Genomic DNA, 18,851 nt, shown 5'->3' with positions numbered 1-18,851 from the left:
AGAATAAGCAAAAGCAATGAAACAATAAAAGTAAAAATCTAAACCCCCAATCCAAAGAAATTAGTACAAGATAAAATTCTGGGGGCTCCTATAAGCCATGAAGTTCACAGGATGGGTGTGGGAGGGTTGTAACAGTGGAGTGCCTGGCTCTAGTTGGCATTCCTATAGTATTGTCTATGATCAGGGCACTCCATTTAGAAGCAGTTCGTGGAGGCCCTTGATGGCGCTTGATGTGTCTGTTAGGACTACAGAACATTTGTGGGCAGGGTAACTGGTTAATTGCTGGTCTGGTGGCTCTGTGGGTACTGTAGGCCTGGAGCTGAGCCCATCTGTATTCAGGCACCCAAAGTGGTGCAGACCTCCCTGTCTCACACTGGTGTGGCTCCCCACCACATGGTCCTAAACTCCCAGAGAGCAGGGTCTACGCTGGAAGTAGATGAGAATTGGAGCTACTTATACCTCTGGTCACCAGGAAGCAGAGGAACACAAAAGGAACCACGCCTTTCTTGTCTGCCGCCTGTGTTAATCTGCTCCGCTAGGCCACCTTCTGTTGTCAAAGCTGTTCACAAAAACGTCAGGATGTGTAGCATGTCTGGTGGGCTGTTCACTAGTCAGTCTCCCTCTCTTGCCATCCCTGCTCAATTTCTCCTTCCAGCAAGCACTCAAACCACTTCTCTAACCTTTCCTCTGAAGTTCAGGGTTCCAGAATTTTCGTCTATGTTCTCTTGTATCTTTGTTGTTATTAAGTGCCATTGAGTCTGTTTTGACTCATAGCAACCCTGTATAGGGTTTCCAAGGAGTGACTGGTGAGCTTGAACCCTCAACCTTGTAGTTCAAACTGACTTTGTAGTCTAGGGCATTAGCCCACAGTGCCACACCAGGACTCCATCTTTGTTGGAGATGGTCCATATAGTGCATCTGCCTAGGCTGCCATCTTTCCGAAAGTCCCTCTCCTACCTTTTTTTTTGGATGCTTCCTGCCTCATTTAATATTTTGCATATAGAATATTTTTTCTCCAGTCCTTTCAGCTTGAGAAATGCTGAATTTCTCCCCTGTTGGTTTTCTAACGCAAGGTCTTTACAAATTTCATTATAATACTTGACTTTGTCTTCTTGAGTTGTCATCCTACTGGATGTGAAATAGTATCTCTTTGTGGTTTTGGTTTACATTTTCTTAATAACAAATAATGTTGAACATCTTTCCATGTGGTTGTTGGCAATTTGTATATCTTCTTTGGAGAAATGACTATTCAAATCCTTGGCCAGTTTTTAAATTGGATTGTTTGTCTTTTTGTTGTTGAGTTAATGAGTTCTTTATATATTCTGAATATTAAGCTCTTTCTAGATGATTTACAAATACTTTCCTATTCTGTAAGTTTTTTCTCTCACATTTTTGATAATGTCCGTTGATGTACCAAAGTTTTTCATTTTTATTAAGTCAAATTTATCAATTTTTTTCTTTTGTCACTATATGTTTGGTGTCATGTCTGAGAATCCATTGGCAAAACTAGAGTCACAAAGATTTACACCTACATTTTCTTCTAGAAGTTTTGCTTTTATATTTAAGTCATTGATCCACTCTGAGTTAATTTTTATCGGTGGAGAGATGTAATGGTCCGATGGCATTCTTTTGCGTGTGTTCACAGTTGTCCCAGAAGCCTCAGCTTTTCTTTGTCTTTCATGACACTGACATTGTGGGAGAGTTCAGCCATTGACTTGTGTTTCCTCATGAAGACTCAGGTTACACATTCTGATAGGAATACCATGATGTGATTTTGTGTCCTCAGTGCATCCTATCAAGAAGCACATTAGCTACTGATAATGTTGACTTTGATCAACTAGCGAAGGTGGTGTCTGCCAGGCTTATCCATCAGAAAGTATCTAGTTCTCTCTTTTGTAATTAATATGTTCATTGAAAAGTAATTTTCGGGGTGCTGTGGGTTAAACACTCAATTACTAGCTGCAAGTTGGCAGTTTGAACACATCCAGAGGTGCCTGGCAGTCTGCTTCTGGAAGGTTCCCGCCTTTGGAACTCATGGAGATGTTGTACTCTGCACACATGGACTCACATAGTGAGTCAGACAGAACCAACGTGATGGCAGCTAACAACAATAACCTTTGTGATGGAATTTTTCTTTCCTCCTCAAACATCCACCCACTAGTTTCAACAACTACTGATGAATTATTTGTTAATCTGATGACTGGTGATTTTCTAACTCCATAGTCCCTTTTACTTTTATTAGTTGGTGACATATTAAATTGGAATTGCATGTTAGACATCCAAGTGGAAATGCTGAGTGGGAAGTTTGGAGTTTAGGAAAAATGACAGGCTGGAGATTTAGATGTAGGGCTGTGTTGTTGTTAAGTGTCGTTGAATTGGTTCCGACTCATAGTGCCCTTGTATAGGGTTTCCGAGGAGTGGCTGGTGAGTTGAATCACTGACCTGGTGATTCAAACTGATCTTGCAGTCCAGTGCTTATCCTTGTTTTTGTTCAGTGCTTATCCTACAGAAAGTTAAAACCATAAGGCAGTGGAGGGTCCCAAGGGCATATCCCACTGACCACAGTTTGGGCCACACTGTGACCCATTTTAATGAGAAACCCTCATGCTGGCTGGGTCCAGAGGGTACCATGGCTTAATGGAAACTGAGACTGGGGAGGGGGGTGGGTGTAATCCCTGTTTTATAGGAAGCTGTGTTCTGTGATAAGAAACGGTCCTACTCACCTAGGCCATGGTGAATGTGCTTACTTCTGAACCTGAGCACATCGCTGGCCTACTTTTTGCTCACTCTGCCTTTCATTGCTACTGCTTGGAGGACTCTTACTCATCCCTCAAAGCTCAGTTCAAATGCTGCCTTCACTCCAAGACTCCCGAAACAAGGCCATTCACCGAGGAAACTGTTCTTGTGGCTTTCCTCTGTGTTAGTCAGTGGCAGCAGTGATGAGCAGCATGGGAAAGTCACTGATCTGGTCTTCAGGAAATGCCAGACAACCTGTGAGCTGAGGAGAGAGTAGCTGTTGCTTGTGTTGGTGGGACAGCCTGGGCTCCCTGTGCCAGGCACTGAGATGTGGCTGGAGGGTAGAGCAGACGGGGGGGGTGGGGGGTGCCTCTCATTAGAGGTGCAGGAAGGATGGTGGATGAGACCAGCTCTTCTCCTGGGGACAGTGGGCAGGCTGAGGACGGTTCTGAGCCAAGGGCGATGTGCTACATTGGCATTTTGAGACGTTCCCTCTGGCTGCCATGTGGAATAGGAAGGAGTTGCTGAAGGGACTATGCTCATTTTATAGATGAGCCACAGATTCAGGGCAGGAGACACAATTTGATTTTCAATTTGGTGTATAAACCCCACTCTACTGCTGGTGTAGAAACATCTTCTCACCAGTAGGGGGCTGCTGGCCTTTTTGTCCTGAAGGCCTCTGGGCCAGTGCTGCTCCAGGCTCTGGTAGGCCATGGAGGAGATCTGGAAGGGGTCTTCAGGATTCACCCTGGCTGACAGCTTCCTGGCCCCTCCTGTCTCCCCAGTCACTCTGCTGCCTCAGGAGGTGCTCCTGTATGTCCCTGTGCTGGTCCCTTCCTATTCCCTCTTGGATACAGCCCTAGTAGCTCTGTCAGCGTGGGGGGGTGAGGGTGGGGAAGGACATGTCGTGCTCTTGTTCAAACTACGTGGTCTGAGTCCAGTCATGAGAAAACAGAGAAGTACAAATTCTGGGGCATTTAACAAGATGCTCAGACACTTGGAAAATGTCAGTGTCCTGAAAAGCAAAGCGAAAAGGTGAGGGGATCCTTTTTGATGTACAGAGAGTGATTCTGGAGGGGAACCTGACTGGGAAAGATGAGGTATGACAGATTAGAGCAGGGAGGAAGAGTGGAATGAGACTGTGCTTTAGACAACACAGAGGAGCCTCAGAAAATTACAGCAGTTTGCTCTGAGGAATGGAATTTTATTACATTGTACAGGGTCGCTATGAGGCAGAACCAACTCCATGGCACATAACAACAACAACTTGATGCAGAGGAGTCCTGGTGTGGCGATGTGGGTTAATGCACCAGACTGCAAAGCCATTTGAACTGCAAGGTCGGCAGTTCAAGCTCACCAGCTGCTCCTCAGAAACCCTATACAGGGTCGCTATGGGTCGGAATCGACTTGACAACACTTACCACCAACAACAACTTGATGTAGGAGTCTTGTAGGATAAGCACTGGACTGCATGGTCAGTTTGAACCTCAAAGTTCCAATCCACCAGCCATTCCTCGGAAACCATATACAAGGTTGCTATGAGTTGGAACCGACTCAAAGCCACTTAACAACAACTTGATGTAGAATGTAGAAGCAAACTTACATGCTTAGATTCTTCAGAGTCTATACTGTGCCTTCATTATATGACTTTTGACAATCCTCCCAGCTTCCCGTTCTGCCTGTAGCTACTTGCTATTCCCTAGGAATGACAGTATGATATCATCATGTCTTGCTTGCGCTTTTTAAAAAACCATTGTCTGGGGTCCATGTGTTTCTCCCTTTTTGTTTCCACAAATTCCAACCTATAGTTTTGCACTAGGGACCACTGTCATTCTTTCTGAAAAATCACCTTCAAGCTACAGAGGCCAATTCGTTGTTTCAGTCTTTATTAGAGATATGTTTTATACCTATCATGATTACGCTGTAATATCCCAGTGCATCCTTTATTAAGAATTGAAAGAATAATGGAATTTTTCCATGAAATTTTGAAGCCCCCTGGTACTCATACCTGGATACTGAGCACTTTCCTTTGTAAGAGTAGGCCTTCCCGACCATTCATGTGTTCAGTTTGAGAGCGATAATGGGATTATGCTCGTGTAGGCATATTTTAAGGCACTGTGGTAGCGTAGTGGTTACAAACTGGGCTGCGAATTTCAAGGTCAGCAGTTCAAAACTACCAGGTGTTCCATGGGAGAAAGATGAGGCTTTCTGCTCCCGTAAAGATTTATAGCCTCGGAATCGCTGTACAGGGTCACTGAATTGGAACCGACTCCACAGCACATAACCACCACCACCACCAAGACATATCTTTGTTCTTAGGAGTCGCATTATGTATTTTGAGGTGAAGTGTTTGCAATTTACTTTCACATGTCTCCGGAGGAAAAAAAAATGTGTGTGTCCCAAGAGGTATAAAGCAAATATGGCAAAATGTGCTAACTGATGTAGCAAAATTGGTGATTCTAGGTAAAGGATATATGGTGTTCATTGTACTAGTCTTTCAGCTTTTATTTAGCATTGTAGTTATATATATATAAAAAGAACAGTTGTCCCCAATGAGAGTAAGGGATGGAGAAGCCCTAATACTGGCAACTCACACAGAGCATCAAAGGCATCTGGGGTTGCAAGGCGCATGGGCTGGAGGAAGCCGATCTGAGACTGCTCTGGTCATCTAGGATTGCTTGGCAGCCTCCTGACCAGACTGGGCCTGGGTGACCCATGGGTAAGGGCCATACCCCACCTGAACAAACATATCTTAGGGGCATTTTACTTCTGTGGAATGGCCTGGCCGAGATCACACAGGAAGGTGGGGCTGCTGTTCCCCTAGGAGGGAGTCAAGGACCACAGTGGCAACTATAGTTACATAGCTTGGTTAGAGAGCTGGGCACAGGGGCCAGGAGAGAGCTTTAGGGGACAGGGCAGGCTCTCAGCTAGGCATTTGGCTTTCTTCCAATGCAAGCTTATCAGGGGCATCCCATGGTGCTCAGGTAGGACATTTCAGGGTACCATGTTGCATGTGAGGGAGGGACTGGGGGGCAGGGCAGTGCTGGTCTAGGAGGGTTGAAGTGGGGACCCAGCTTCTGCACATTTCTTCTAACAACAGTGCTTCTAATACAGGACCCTCTCTGAGACTCCCCACCCACCCTGCCACTCACCTCCTGCCGCTATAGCGGCAGTGGAAACACAGACTCAGGAGGGTAAAGGCTCAGTCCTAGCCTTTGAGGTCCAACAGGGGCAGGGCTGGGTCTCCAGCCTGCCCCCAGCCCTGTTCACTCACACCTCTGCGTGCTGGGCTCAGAAACCCCCGTGCTTCCCTCAGGGCAAGGATGGGACTTTGGAAGGCACCTGTCCCAGGAGTTAATCGGCCACCCACATTCAGCTGATTCAGCTGCCACTAACAGAAGGGGTGAGCGTGTGGTGCGAGCTGCACAGCTTGCACAAGGCTCCTGGGAAAATGGTTCTGAGCTTTAGGCATCTCAGCTGAGTTGAGAGGAGGCTGGATCCAGGTCAAGTGTCTGTGACTGCAGAGCCTGACCCAAGACCTTTCTTAAAGGCCTGTTCCTGCCACAGGGCCTTGTCACCTACCCCTGCACACCTCCTTCCTCCCTAGTCTGGTTAGTATCTACTCATCCTTCGGTCTCTCTGCCCAGTCTGGATTTGGTGTTGCAACCACAGGGTCCCATTTCTGCCACTCTGAAAACGACCTCCATTAGCCCCCCTCCTGGCACTGGGCCTGGCTGAGTGGGGCTCCATTAAGGGGTCAGGTTAGAAGCAGCCGCAGGGGTATGTAGAGTGGGATCTGGGCGATGGGCAGGCAGCTGAGTGTATGGAGGGGTAGGGCCTGTCCGTGAAGGTGGTTGTAAACAGTCCATCTTGGCTCCTGTAATTGTTATTAAGCATTTGTATCTCCTGAGATCCCCTCATTTTCCAGATGAGGAGACCAAGAGCTTAGTTTTCTTGCCCAAGATCAGTGCTGCTGTGGACCTGCGCTGGAATTCTGGTTTGTTTTGAATCAGCGTGTCTCCAAAGAGCTGTCTTTTGGGAAGGGGTGTCCATTCCCATCCCCCTTTTCCAGCCTGCCATCCCACTGCAAAGACACCACGAGCTCTTGGTACACGTTACCTCATTTATTCTCACAACATGCCTGTGAGGTAGGGAGGGGCAGGGACTGTCCCCATTTTACAGAGGAAGAAGTTGAGGCACACAGAGGTCAAGTGACTTGCCCAAGGTCACAGACGGCGGCCAAGCTGGAATGGGGCCCCAGAGCAGGCCCTTGGTTCACCCAGAGCCCCTGCAGCAAGCGCCAGACAAGAGGATGTCTCCAATGCCATAGTCATATACACAGTATAGAGCAGCCCCTCCTGTGTGGCCTCTGTGCCCACGGTCTGCCCTTACCTTCCCCTCCCCATTCCTTCCTACAGACCCGGGCCATTGCAGCTCAGGGCTCATGACACCCTGGGAGTGGGGATGAGGGCAGGGGGAGAGGAGGAGAACTGGGGCTTTAAAAAAACAAATTAACAGAAAACAGACTGGGCAGACGTGCCCATGGGGGGAGGGGCAGGGTAGGAGATTAAAAAAAAAAAAAAAAGGGCTGCTTACACACAAGGTATATATTTTTACACACACTTGTACACACACCTAAATATAGTACATGTAAAAATATATGCTATTCACACACCCACCTCCTGCCGGGTGCCCCGAGACAGCGGTGGTGCTGGTGGGCGTGGGTGAGCAGATGGGCATTTGTTAAATATACACTCTAAGGGTCTATGTGCATATATGTACATGTCCATACAGACACAGCTGCCCTGCCCCTCAGGGGACTGGACCCAGGCTTGGCCCACGACAGATAACCCCGTGGAAAATGGGGTCCCTCTCTCAAGTGCACCCTGATCATCAATTTGCTGAAGGAAAGGGCTGAAGAGAAGAAAAAGGCAGGAGTCTGGAGTGTGAGAACTGGCTTTTATCTCCCAAAGACTTGTTTTAAACCTTCCTCATTGGCTCCGAGGATGGCAGTGGGCAGGTGCTGGCCCAGGAGAAAGAACCTGTCAGTGTGTGTGAGAGTGTGTGAGCACTTGGCGTCCGTCTGTCCTCTGGGCCCTCAGCCACAAAAGGGACTGAGGAACCAGAAAGCCACTCATCACAATGGTGATCCCTGTGTGAGTTCTGAAGGGAAGAGAGAAACGGAAGAATGAAAATTCCAAGGTCAGAGCAGGGGAAGAGGAAGGACATGGCAGGTGCCCAAGGCTGCCCTTGGACTGTCATCTTCTTGTAAACAAGCTAGTTTAAGTTCTCATTAGATACAACAAGTAAAAAGACCGCAGTCTGGAGGCTGGGCCGGGGAGTTGCCAGAGTCCGTCTATCTAGTCACCACGGCCAGTGAGAGGAAAAGAGTTTATGTTTCTTGTTGATTTGTGGGTGGATGTGTGTGGAGTCTTCATTATCTAGAGCTGGGAGGGACCCAAAAAAGCCAAATTGTGAGCCCTTGTATGCATCACTTTGCAAGTTGGCTCAGGGTCTCTATAGACAGAATAATCATACTAAATCAAGGTTGAGAAAAATTTGTTCCATTTGCATTTCGTTTTTCTGTGTTTTTTAATGACTTAAAAATTGTTTCCTTTTTCCTTGATGTTCTCAGAGTCGTGTCTGGGCCTCGGGGACATATATCTCGATGCTGTCTGCACTCTCTGTGGCCGAGTTCTGCCGCACAGAAGCTGCCCGCTTGGCAGCCAGGAGTCTCTTGCGGGCCTCCTGGCGCTGTTTGTCCCCCACATCTGAAGCCTTGTCTCGGCTCACTGCTGGCTTGGATTTGGCTGGCTTCTTTGGGACCGGAGGGGGTGGTTTCTTCTCTTCCTTTAGTGAGACAGTGAGGAGGGAACAAAAATAAAATAAAGGTGCCACGTTTTGAGTGGCACTACCTCCCACTGTATGCCAGCAGTGGGAATCTCCATCCCAACCTCCCCTTGTTGGGCACAAGCAACACACATTTGGAATTAGGAAGCCACAAAAGAAGCAATGGTAGTGGGATTAGGTGGTACGAGGCATAGGAGCAAAAGGCAAGCTTAGACCCCTAGAATGTTCTAGCAGGAAGGGCTGGACAGATCACCTATTCCTATTCTTGCTTGGAACCACTGGGTCATCCAGCCAGAGACAGGCCTCAAAGTCAGGGCCCCAAGTCCCAGGTCATATCTCACATAGAGGATTAGCACTTCAAGGGGCCCCAAGGTTCTCCTGTTTTGCAGAGGCTGAGCCTGAGCAGAGGCTACCCCAGGAGGCAGAACTGGGTCCAGGCCCTGTATTCCCAGGAGAATAGCTCATTTTGCTGTCTCCACCAGCACTCAAGGGTATCCATCTCCCGTGACCCCTGTTTCCCAAACATGCAGGACGGCATGCTACAGAGGGCAGCCTCAACTATACAGAGCAAGCGGCATGCCGGACGAGTGCCAAGCATGGACCCCGCACATTGATGGATGTGAGCCCCCAGCTCAAAGACGACACATGGAGAAGGGAGCCAAGCAGCACTGACCGATGTGGGCAGCGTTAGTGCCGACCAGGAATTTGTCCCTGGACTTCCCCTCCGCACTGCTCCATGCTCACCTTCCTCTTCTCGGGGGTCTCCACCAGTTGCCAGCTGTTGGCCTTGAGGTGATAGAGTTCATCAAACTTCATGCTGATGTCCTCAATGGACAGCTGTAGTAGGTCCCAGAACCCCGCCAGGTCCTGGGCTGTGGGACGTGGATTGGCGTCGGGGTTCTGTGAGGCAGATGGAGATCAGTGGGGCTAACAGACAGAGGCTCCTGCACCCCACTCCAAGTAAGATCCCTCCCCCGGTCCTGTCAGCACTGGTAGGAGGGTCTTTTGAAGCACAGTTTACAAACAAGGAGGCTTTAAAAAGTTCACAGAAAAGTTCCATGATCTTTTTGAAGCCTCCCACCCCCATAAATTCATGTGGTCTGCGGCCATCACCGCACTACACTGTGGACTAAGGCAACAATGGCGCGCATATGTCCTGGGTCCCTCCTGTACGTCACACAGACACATGCTTTCACTGAAAATGTTTTCATTTACGTGGAATCAACAGGCGGCACAGGCCACGGCCCCACAGTGAGAAAGGGGAAGTCAAGGTAACTCATTCCTCCTCACTGACAGCTCACCCCACAAATCCCTACAGGTTGCACAGACAGGCATGCCCTCCATTTGTCTTCTACTCCCATGGGACAAGACTTGGTGGGCAAGGTAAGAGAGTTCTCCAGGCCAAGCCCTCCTAACAAGTAAAGATGAAAGAGCATGACCCCTACCCTCACCCCTTACCCCCAAGCTTAGGGGCAGGGCAATACGAGGGGCTTCAAAAAGTTCATGGGAAATTCTGTTTTGTTGTAATTCCAGTTTTCCATGAACTTTGTATTTCTTTAGTTCTTACCTTACCTTGAGTGTATTCCCTGATATGGGTATGTATACTTTATGTGCTGAGTTTTAATTTTCATGCAGCTGATTGTAAACAGAAAATTAGACTATGTACAAAGGCTGTTGGCCAGGCCAGTCCAGCTGGTGGAAGTCCCGCTGTGGAGGAAGAAAAATCCACTCACCAAGTTTTGTTCACAGAGGCCCCGGAACTGCTGGAACTTCTGGGACATCAGTAACTGAGCACTGCCCACAGCACTGAGGACTTTTCCTAAGACTGCGAAGGAAAACGCAGCAAGAGACCCAGTTAGCTGAGCACAGGGTTTGTTGAGGTATAAGGGAGGGTAGGCGGATGGCTTCCAACTCTCTCTCCCCTTAGAATACAAATCATTATTTGGTGATGGCAGTTGATCTTATTTTATATGTATATTAATCCATTCTTACTGTGAAAAATGCCAACAATACAGATAAAGTAAACCCCATTCTCTAGCACCTAAGTATATTTTTATGGCAATAAATTTGAAAACTGACTTTTAATGAAAAAAAAAAAAAAATTTCCCGAAATACAAACTATTAGCATGAATGATTTGAAAACTGAAGAAGTAAAAAATATTTTTAAAAAACCTAGGCCTATGCAATTTTATAGGTGGGATTCTCTACAGTCTTAAAGGAACAGATGTAAAAGTCTTCAGTAAACATCTTAACCATGAAGAGTTTAACCCAGGAATAAGAGGGTAAGTCAAGAAGGATTGTTACCAGATCAAACAAAAATATCAAAATGTAAAGAAGCTGTTGTTTTTTTGACATCACCTCCGTCTAAGGCCTGTGCACTCCTGAAGGAGTGTTCCTTTTCCTAACGAATTCTGTGTTCTTCAACTCATACCATGTCAAAATGGCAGTTTTAGCATCCCCGAGGAACTTAAGAATAAGCAGCTATAATGGGAAAATGCCTCAGCTTAACCTTCCTGGCCTTTTCCTCACCAGTGCAGTTTTCATCTTCATAAACTTATCCTTAGAGAAAACCTATCAAGATGACCCATGTGGAGTCAGGTCAATACTATTGTATAGAGATACTGTACCACATGTAGTCCCGGTGTGGCACTGTAGAGTAAGTACAAGGTCAGTGGTTCAAACTCACCAGCTGTTCCTCAGAAACCCTATACAGGATCACTATGAGTTGAAACTGACTCGAATGGACTTTACAACAAACACCACATGGAGAGGCTGAGGGGGTATGGGAGGGGGAGTGGGTATGGTACAGTGAATTATGGCTCTTCTACCACAGTCTTGGTAACTCCCACCAAATGACTGGGTTGCTGTTGATAAGTGCTGCTTAGTCCATTTCAACTCAGCAACCCTGTAGAGGGTTTCCAAGGAGTGGCTGGTGAGTTTGAACCACCTACCTTTCAGTAAGCAGTCCAGTGCATATCCTACAGCATTACACCAGAACTGGGTAGAACCCTGCGAATAGTATGGTGGTGGTGGTGAGGTGCCGTGGAGTCAGTTCCGACCCATAGTGACACTGTACAGGGTTTCTGAGGCTGTAAATCTTTATGGGAGCAGAAAGCTGGTAGTTTCGAACTGCTGACCTTGTGGTTTGCAGCCTGATTTGTAACCACTATGCTACCAGAGCTCCTTAATAGAGAATATAGGCCTCCAGTTTTAGCTTTTCCATTCCAGTAGTTTAAAAGGAGCCATGGCCGAAGCAGAAACAGATGATTTCTACCTGGAAGGAAAAAAAAGGCTTCCTGGCACATGGACTGAGTAAAGTTGAGTGCCTAAGGGCAGGAGACAGGCTTGCAGAATGTGCCCTTTGGACATTTACAGAGCAAACACAGCCTTGTGACACATGCTGGAGCAGAGTGGAAGTCAGGAATGAAAGCGAATACCTCAGAAGCCACGGTTTTTATTGGTCCTATTGTTTGAAGTCACCTCAGGAGGCTAAAGGAGCTCTGGTACTGTAGTGGTTATGAGTCAGGTTGCTAACCTCAAGGTCAGCAGTTCAAAACTACCAGCTGTTCCACAGGAGAAAGATGAGGCTTTCTGCTCTTGTAAAGATATACAGCCTCAAAAACCCTATGTAGGGTCGCTATGTGTCAGAACCGACTACATGGTACACGGTACCACCACCAAGGAGACTAAGACACGTGCTTTACTGAGAGAACTTGTCTGCAGACACCTGCTGGTAGCAGAGACTTGCTTAAGCCTGTTTTGCTGGGGATCAACTGGTGGACGTATGAACTTGGAGCCCAAGTAGCAATGCTTTTTCACTTACCCTCATTGGCCTCTTTTAGTGTGACTTCCAGTATTAAAGTGGCTTAAGACAGTACTACCCACCTTGCCCTTTTAAAAATCATGGAAAAGCAAAAACAGTAAACAAGAAATGGACATGATCTTTGATGGTACTCTGAAGCGATCCTTTATGTGGAAGGCCGCCAAGTGCAGGAGAGCCGCCCAAGGACTCAGGACTCTCGGGATTGTTACTTTCAGATGAAGGTGGCAGCTTTGAGTTCTCCAAAGTGAGCAGCATACCCAGAGGTATTAAGCCAGAAGTTAATAATCTCTTAGCAATCAGAATACAAAGTAATAGGTTTCCTGAAGTAGGTTTGGCACCCCAGAGAAACAGGGGACAGAAATTGCATTATAAGCAGCCCCGTAGCTGCCAGTGGAGGAAGGTCTGAAAGGACTCACCCAGGCACCTCTCCCCACCCCCTAAGAATTCCTGCTAGCCTAGACAGTGCTGCAAGAACTCATCTAGGAATTAGTAGTTAACAAAGAACCAGCACAAGGAGGTACACGCAAAGATTTTACAGGGACAAATGGCAGGTAAACCGCCACCAGAAAATGACTGCCACTCAACATGACAGCTGTGACATTTAGCTATGACTCTGAAATAGGAAGCTCAAAGCAGAGAATAGAGGTGCTCAGAAAAGAGATGCCAAGACAATGGAAGGAGAGACAATGGGAGCTTAGAAACCAGTGCAGAGACAAGGAGCTCACTGGAAGCAGCACAAAGAATCAACTGCTGCAAACTAGTGGGACCCAGAGAGGAGGACTGCAAAAGTTCTGGTTTAAAATATAATCTGCTTGATTAACATGTCTTTTTAAATGGCCCACTAAGCTGCTGGGAAGAAAAGCCTAAGTCTCTCCTGAGAACTCTTAACCAGAAGCTGTTGACTTTATCCCACTTTTACAAAAGACCTGTTTGCGCTAACTGAAAGAAACCCTAAGAGGATTTTCACATTGTGAAAAGTGAAACGAGCGTTTGTTTTCCGAGAATAATGTCTCCAGGTTCCTTCCCTGGGAACTGCACTGTACATATATTGTTTCTACTTTATAAGTTACATATTTATTATTCTTGCTTTTACTATACAAGGGGGGGCAATCAAAGAATTTGTGGGAAAATGTAATTAATTTTTCCACAAACTTTTTGAAGGTCCCTCTTATGTTAGTATTATTTGGTATGATTTGAGAGATCCTTTTTAAAATCCTTTTATGGGTCTGGAAATGCAAAAAATTTTTTTGTATAAATTAATGGTCATTGCTTCTTTATTTTATGCCACTTTGGCAGACAGTGGTTAATAATTTTCCAGAAATCATTAATGACATCAAGTCTTCAAGTCAGAAAGCCAAATGAATCCCAGCAAACCCACACTTCAGTGAAACTACTGAATTTCAGACAGGGAAGCTTTTAAAAGCATCAAAGGAATAAATGAGACACAGAAACCTTCTCAGTCACAAAGGATGAAGACAATGGGATAATATATTCAAACTCTGAGAGAAAAGTATTGTCAGTTCAGAACACTACACCTAAAGAAACTATCATTCAAGATTGAGTAGGAAATAAAGCCACTATCAAACAGTATTAACTATCAATAGAGCCTTACTGAAGATCCTTTTCTATGTTAATGAAATTAGGATGAAGGAAAGTTAGTCTGGAGAGCTAAGAAAAGGGGAGGAGATGGCATAAAATCCTAACATGAGATCAATATGGCATGGAAGTTATGTGATGACTCAGATACTCCTGACCTGACTGATCTTTTTGCCTCCTTGATCCGTCAGTTAATGTATTCTAAACCCTTGAGTAGTCAGAGGAAGGGCAAGCAATATTTGTTAAGGATGGGTTGAGAGGCCAAGCGATCACAAATCAAGAGAAAGAGAAGAGAAAGTACAGAATGGCACAGAAGAATCTAAATACATCAGCAATTAAAATATACCAATTTTCAGGATCAATAAAAGGGCAAAACCCAAATTATATGATATATGCTGTTGCTAAGAGACACATAAAACCTAAAGACAGAAAGTTCTATATGTGGTAATGGAAAGAGATAAAGAAGGTAAGTAGCAAAAAAAGAATGTTGGTATAGTTATATTAGATGACAGAATAGGCTCCAAGGCAAAGAAAAAAAATTATGTTGAATATTGATAAAAGGTTTAATTCACCAGAAAAATCTACTAATTCTTAACTAATATGCATCTAGTGACATGGCTTCAAATGTATAAAGTAAAAAATTAAAACTATAAGGAGATACTGGCAAATTCACCATTAGAGTGGAAAGCTTTGAATGCATTTTTCTCAGTAACTGATAATTAAAGGAGACCAAAATTACCAGTAAGATTAGGACTATCTAAGTCTTTTAATAAACTTGATCTAGCAGATATATTATAGAACCCTGAACGTATTAATTGGAAAATGTTTTAACAAACTTAGGGGGAATAGCATCAATACGGACCAAATTCTAAACCATAAAACATCTCAACAAATTCAGATAAGATGTATTTTCTAACAATTAGGTTAGGAAATAGTCATGAAAACATAACTAAATCCCACTTCTCCATTTCCAGTATACACTTAATGCACACATCTTTAATATCCATTGGTCAAAGAAATCACAGTGGAAGTTAAAAATACCACATATCCTAAAGCTTCATAGCTTATAAGTAGTGAAAGGAGAAGCTGAAAACAAATGTGCTCAGCATCAATTTAAGATATTATAAAAGGAGTAATACAACAAGTCGAAAGAGAAAGAAAAAAATTAACAACATGTAATAGATAATTAAGGAGCTCTGGTAGTGTAGTGGTTACGAATCGGGCTGCGAACCTTAAGGTCAGCGGTTCGAAACAGCCACTCCGCGGGAGAAAGATGAGGCTTTCTACTCCCGTAAGGATTTACACCCTCGGAAACCCTGTACAGGGTCACTATGGGTAAGAACCGACTTGACGGCACTTAACAACAACAACAATAGATAACTATTAAAACAATGGGCTCAAACATAACAATTGTGAGGGTGGCATAGGACTGGGCAGTGTTTTGTTCTGTTGTGCACAGGGTCACTATGAGTCAGAACCAACTCAATAGCACCTAACCAACAAAATAAAATTACCCCTACCAGATGATCAAGACAAAATACATTATTGTTTGTTGTTAAGTGCTGTTGAGTTGGTTCGGACTCATAGTGACGTATAAGGTTTCTGAGGAGCAGCTAGTGGGTTTGAACTGCTGGGTCTGAACTGCTGACCTTGTGGTTTTAAGTCCAGTGTTGATACTACAGCACTATACCAGGAGTTCCTATATGTCATCAGACTATATCACATAATTTGGGTTGTGTTCTTTTATCAGTCTTGAAAATTGGTGTATTTTAATTGGCGCGTTTAGGTCATTTAGGAATGTTAATTACTGATCTATTTAGATTCTTTTTCACCATTTTATTTTGTTTATTGTTAAGTGCCATCAAGTTGGTTCCAACTCAAAGTGACCCTCTATAGTGTTTCTGAGGAACAACTGGTGAGTTTGAACTGCTGACCTTGTGGTTCAAACCAACCTTATGGTCAAGTGATTATCCTACAGTGCCACACCAGGTCTCTTTTTCTCTTTTCTGCTTTGTTTTTATGCCCCCTCTAGCTGGTTTTGAGCCCTGGTAGCGTAGTGGATTGATGCATTTGAGTTATGGTGTTGGAGGAGAATATTGAAAGTACCATGGGCTGTCAAAAGAACAAACACATATGTGTTGGAAGAAGTGCAGCCAGAGTGCTCCTTGGAGGCCAGGATGGCCAAATTTCGTCTCTCATACATAGGCCACACTGTCAGGAGAGACCAGTCGCTGGAGAAGGATATCATGTTTGGTAAGGTGGAGGGATCAGATAAAAAGAGGAAGACCTCCCAGTGAGATGGATTGGCAAAGTGGCAGCATCAATGGTCTCAAGCATGGTAACAATTGTGAGATTGGCCCAGGATCAGACAGTGTTTCATTCTGTTGTGCATAGGGTCGCTGAGTCAATACTGACTCGATGGCACCTTACAACAAGTGTAGTGGATTATGAGTTAGGCTGGTAACCACTAGGTCAGCAGTGTGAATCTACCAATCGCTCTGTGGGGAAAAAGAGGCAGCTTTCTGCTTCCAGAAACTGTATACAGGGTTGCTATGAGTCGGAACCAACTCGGCTGCACACAACCACCATTACCTTTTGGAGTTCTGGTGTAGCGCTGTATGGTAAGCACTAGACTGCAAGGTTGGTTTGAACTGCAGGGTCAGTAGTTCAAACCTACCAGTCACTCCTCAGAAACCTTATACAGGGTCACTATGTCAGAACCGACTCTAACAACAGCTATGACTATATGTAAATACACATATACATATGTATATATATATATATGTAGGTATGAGACATAGCCCCATTGGAATAGATAAAGAAGACGAGAGTCTATAAAATAATGAAGTAAAATATAATTCTAATGTTGCATGAACTCTTTCAGAGAATATGAAAAGAAGAAACAACCTAAATTCTTTTTAGGAGGCTAGAAACTTGGATATTAAAACTAGACAAGGATAAAGATGGGAAAAAAAAATCACAGGCCAATTTCCGATGGTGGCACAATAGTTAAGCACTCAGATGCCAACTGGAAGATTGGTACTTTAAACCTTGTCCTGTAGAGCTGCTGGCTGGGCTTAAAGACCTGAGGCTCTGCTCCCATAGATGATAGTCCTGAAAATCCTAACGGGCAGTTCTACTCTGTCACATGGGACCTCACACCATTAACAGTGCTGTTGTTACGTGCTGTCGAGTGGGTTCCGACTCATAGCGATCCTGTATAGGGTTTCCAAGGAGCAACTGGTGGGTATCAACTGCTGGTCCTACAGTGCCACACCAAATGTCCAACGTTAACAACAGTACATCATAATACGGTGATGGTGGTGTGTTGCTAGGTGCCACTCATGTTGACCCTGTAGAGGGGTTTCCAAGGAGTGGCTGGTTGATTTGAATTACTGACCTTGCGGTCCAGTTCTTATCCTACAGCGCCACAACAGGACTCCTTATCACAGCATAGCTGGATTTAATCTGGGAACGCAAGACTGATTCAGTATTAAAAATACTACTAATGATTTCTGATTCTGGTCATGACAGACCAGTTAGTATGTATGTTTCAATTTACTTAACAACAAAACAGAATATTAAAGCTAGGCAAAGCAAGCCATATGCTCAAATATATCAATCACAGTAAAACTGCTAATATTCACGTACAAGGAGACTATCTTAAAAGCAGTTGTTATTGTTGAGTGCCATTGAGTTAGTTCCCTATACAGTGAGCCTGTATAGGGATGGTTTCCAAGAATGTAAATCTTTTCAGGAGCAGAAAGCCTCAACCTTCTCCCTTGAACTACCTTGGCCTTGTGGTTTGCAGTCCAGTGCTTATGCTACAGAGCCACTGCACTCGCCTAAAAGCAGTTGCTAAGTGTTGTCGAGTCGGTTCCGACTCATTGTGACCCTGTATAGGGTTTGAACCGCCATCCTTGCGGTCCAGTGCTTAGCCTACATTGTCACACCCGGACTCCAAAAGCAACTAGAGGGGGCATAAGTACAAAACAAAAATCTCAACACATTCTTCAAAGGAAGAGGAGGAAGACTGATAAAAGAAGGTAACTGCCAGTCTCCAATACTATACCTAGTAAACTATGAGTTAAAAAATTAAGGTAAAATGAAGACATAGTGACAAATACCATACCAAAATAAATATTGGAAGTTCTTCAGGCAGAGGAAGATGATCGTGGTAGAAACACAAAAAGGAAATAAAAATCTAATCAAACCAAATCACAGCAACCCTGTTGTTAAGTTCTGTCACGTTGGTTCCAACTCAATAAGAACCTATATAGTTTCCTGAGGAGTGGCTGTTGAGTTAGAATCATTGACCTTGAGGTTGAGTGCTTATCCTACAGATTCTCAATCTTTTGATTGGTAGTCAAGTAATGCACCAGACTGAAAAACCATTTGAACTGCAAGGTCAATGGTTCAAGCTCACCAACTGCTCCTTGGAAACCCTATACAGGGTTGCTATGGGTTGGAACCAACTCGACAGCACTTAACAACTTACCTACTAGAAAGAAATTAAAAGCAACAGAAGAAGGTAAAATATGTGGGATAATATTAATTATTGGTAAATACAGAGAGTATAAAATAAAAATAATGCCTTATGGCATTTAAATATATACAAAAGGCAGGGGACGAATAAATGGAAGTAAAGTATTCCAAGGTCTTTGCATAATCTGGGAAATAGTAAAGGTACTTTAGAAAGTCAAGGGTGTAGGTAGAAAATCTCTAGGGCAGATCATTAACAGAAAAGACTGACAAATCTGACATTAAAATTAAGAATTTACGTTCATTGAAAAACACCATAAAGAGCAGAGGTCTCTGGGACCATCAACGGAGAAGAGCCGAGAAC

General features: G+C 44.7%; 1 protein-coding gene across 2 annotated transcripts in view; it reads right to left on the bottom strand.

The window, feature by feature from the left end:
• Positions 1-6,841: 6,841 nt before the first annotated feature.
• Positions 6,842-18,851, bottom strand: part of DLGAP4 (discs, large (Drosophila) homolog-associated protein 4) — a 98,544-nt gene continuing 86,534 nt past the window's right edge. Inside the window, exons 9-11 of one of the 2 annotated variants that reach the window (XM_006875721.1) lie at positions 10,320-10,411; positions 9,331-9,486; positions 6,842-8,586 (exon numbers count right to left, since the gene is read on the bottom strand). In XM_006875721.1, coding sequence (XP_006875783.1) covers positions 8,368-8,586; positions 9,331-9,486; positions 10,320-10,411 — 467 coding nt within the window. In that variant the 3' untranslated portion in view covers positions 6,842-8,367. The remainder of the gene's footprint in view (positions 8,587-9,330; positions 9,487-10,319; positions 10,412-18,851) is intronic. The other variant, XM_006875720.1, reaches the window with a different exon arrangement.

The sequence above is a fragment of the Chrysochloris asiatica genome, unplaced genomic scaffold, assembly GCF_000296735.1.
Source record: "Chrysochloris asiatica unplaced genomic scaffold, ChrAsi1.0 scaffold00337, whole genome shotgun sequence".
Classification (NCBI taxonomy): domain Eukaryota; kingdom Metazoa; phylum Chordata; class Mammalia; order Afrosoricida; family Chrysochloridae; genus Chrysochloris; species Chrysochloris asiatica.
The sequence above is the reverse complement of the archived record's forward strand: the minus strand, read 5'-3'. Positions and strand labels throughout refer to the sequence as shown.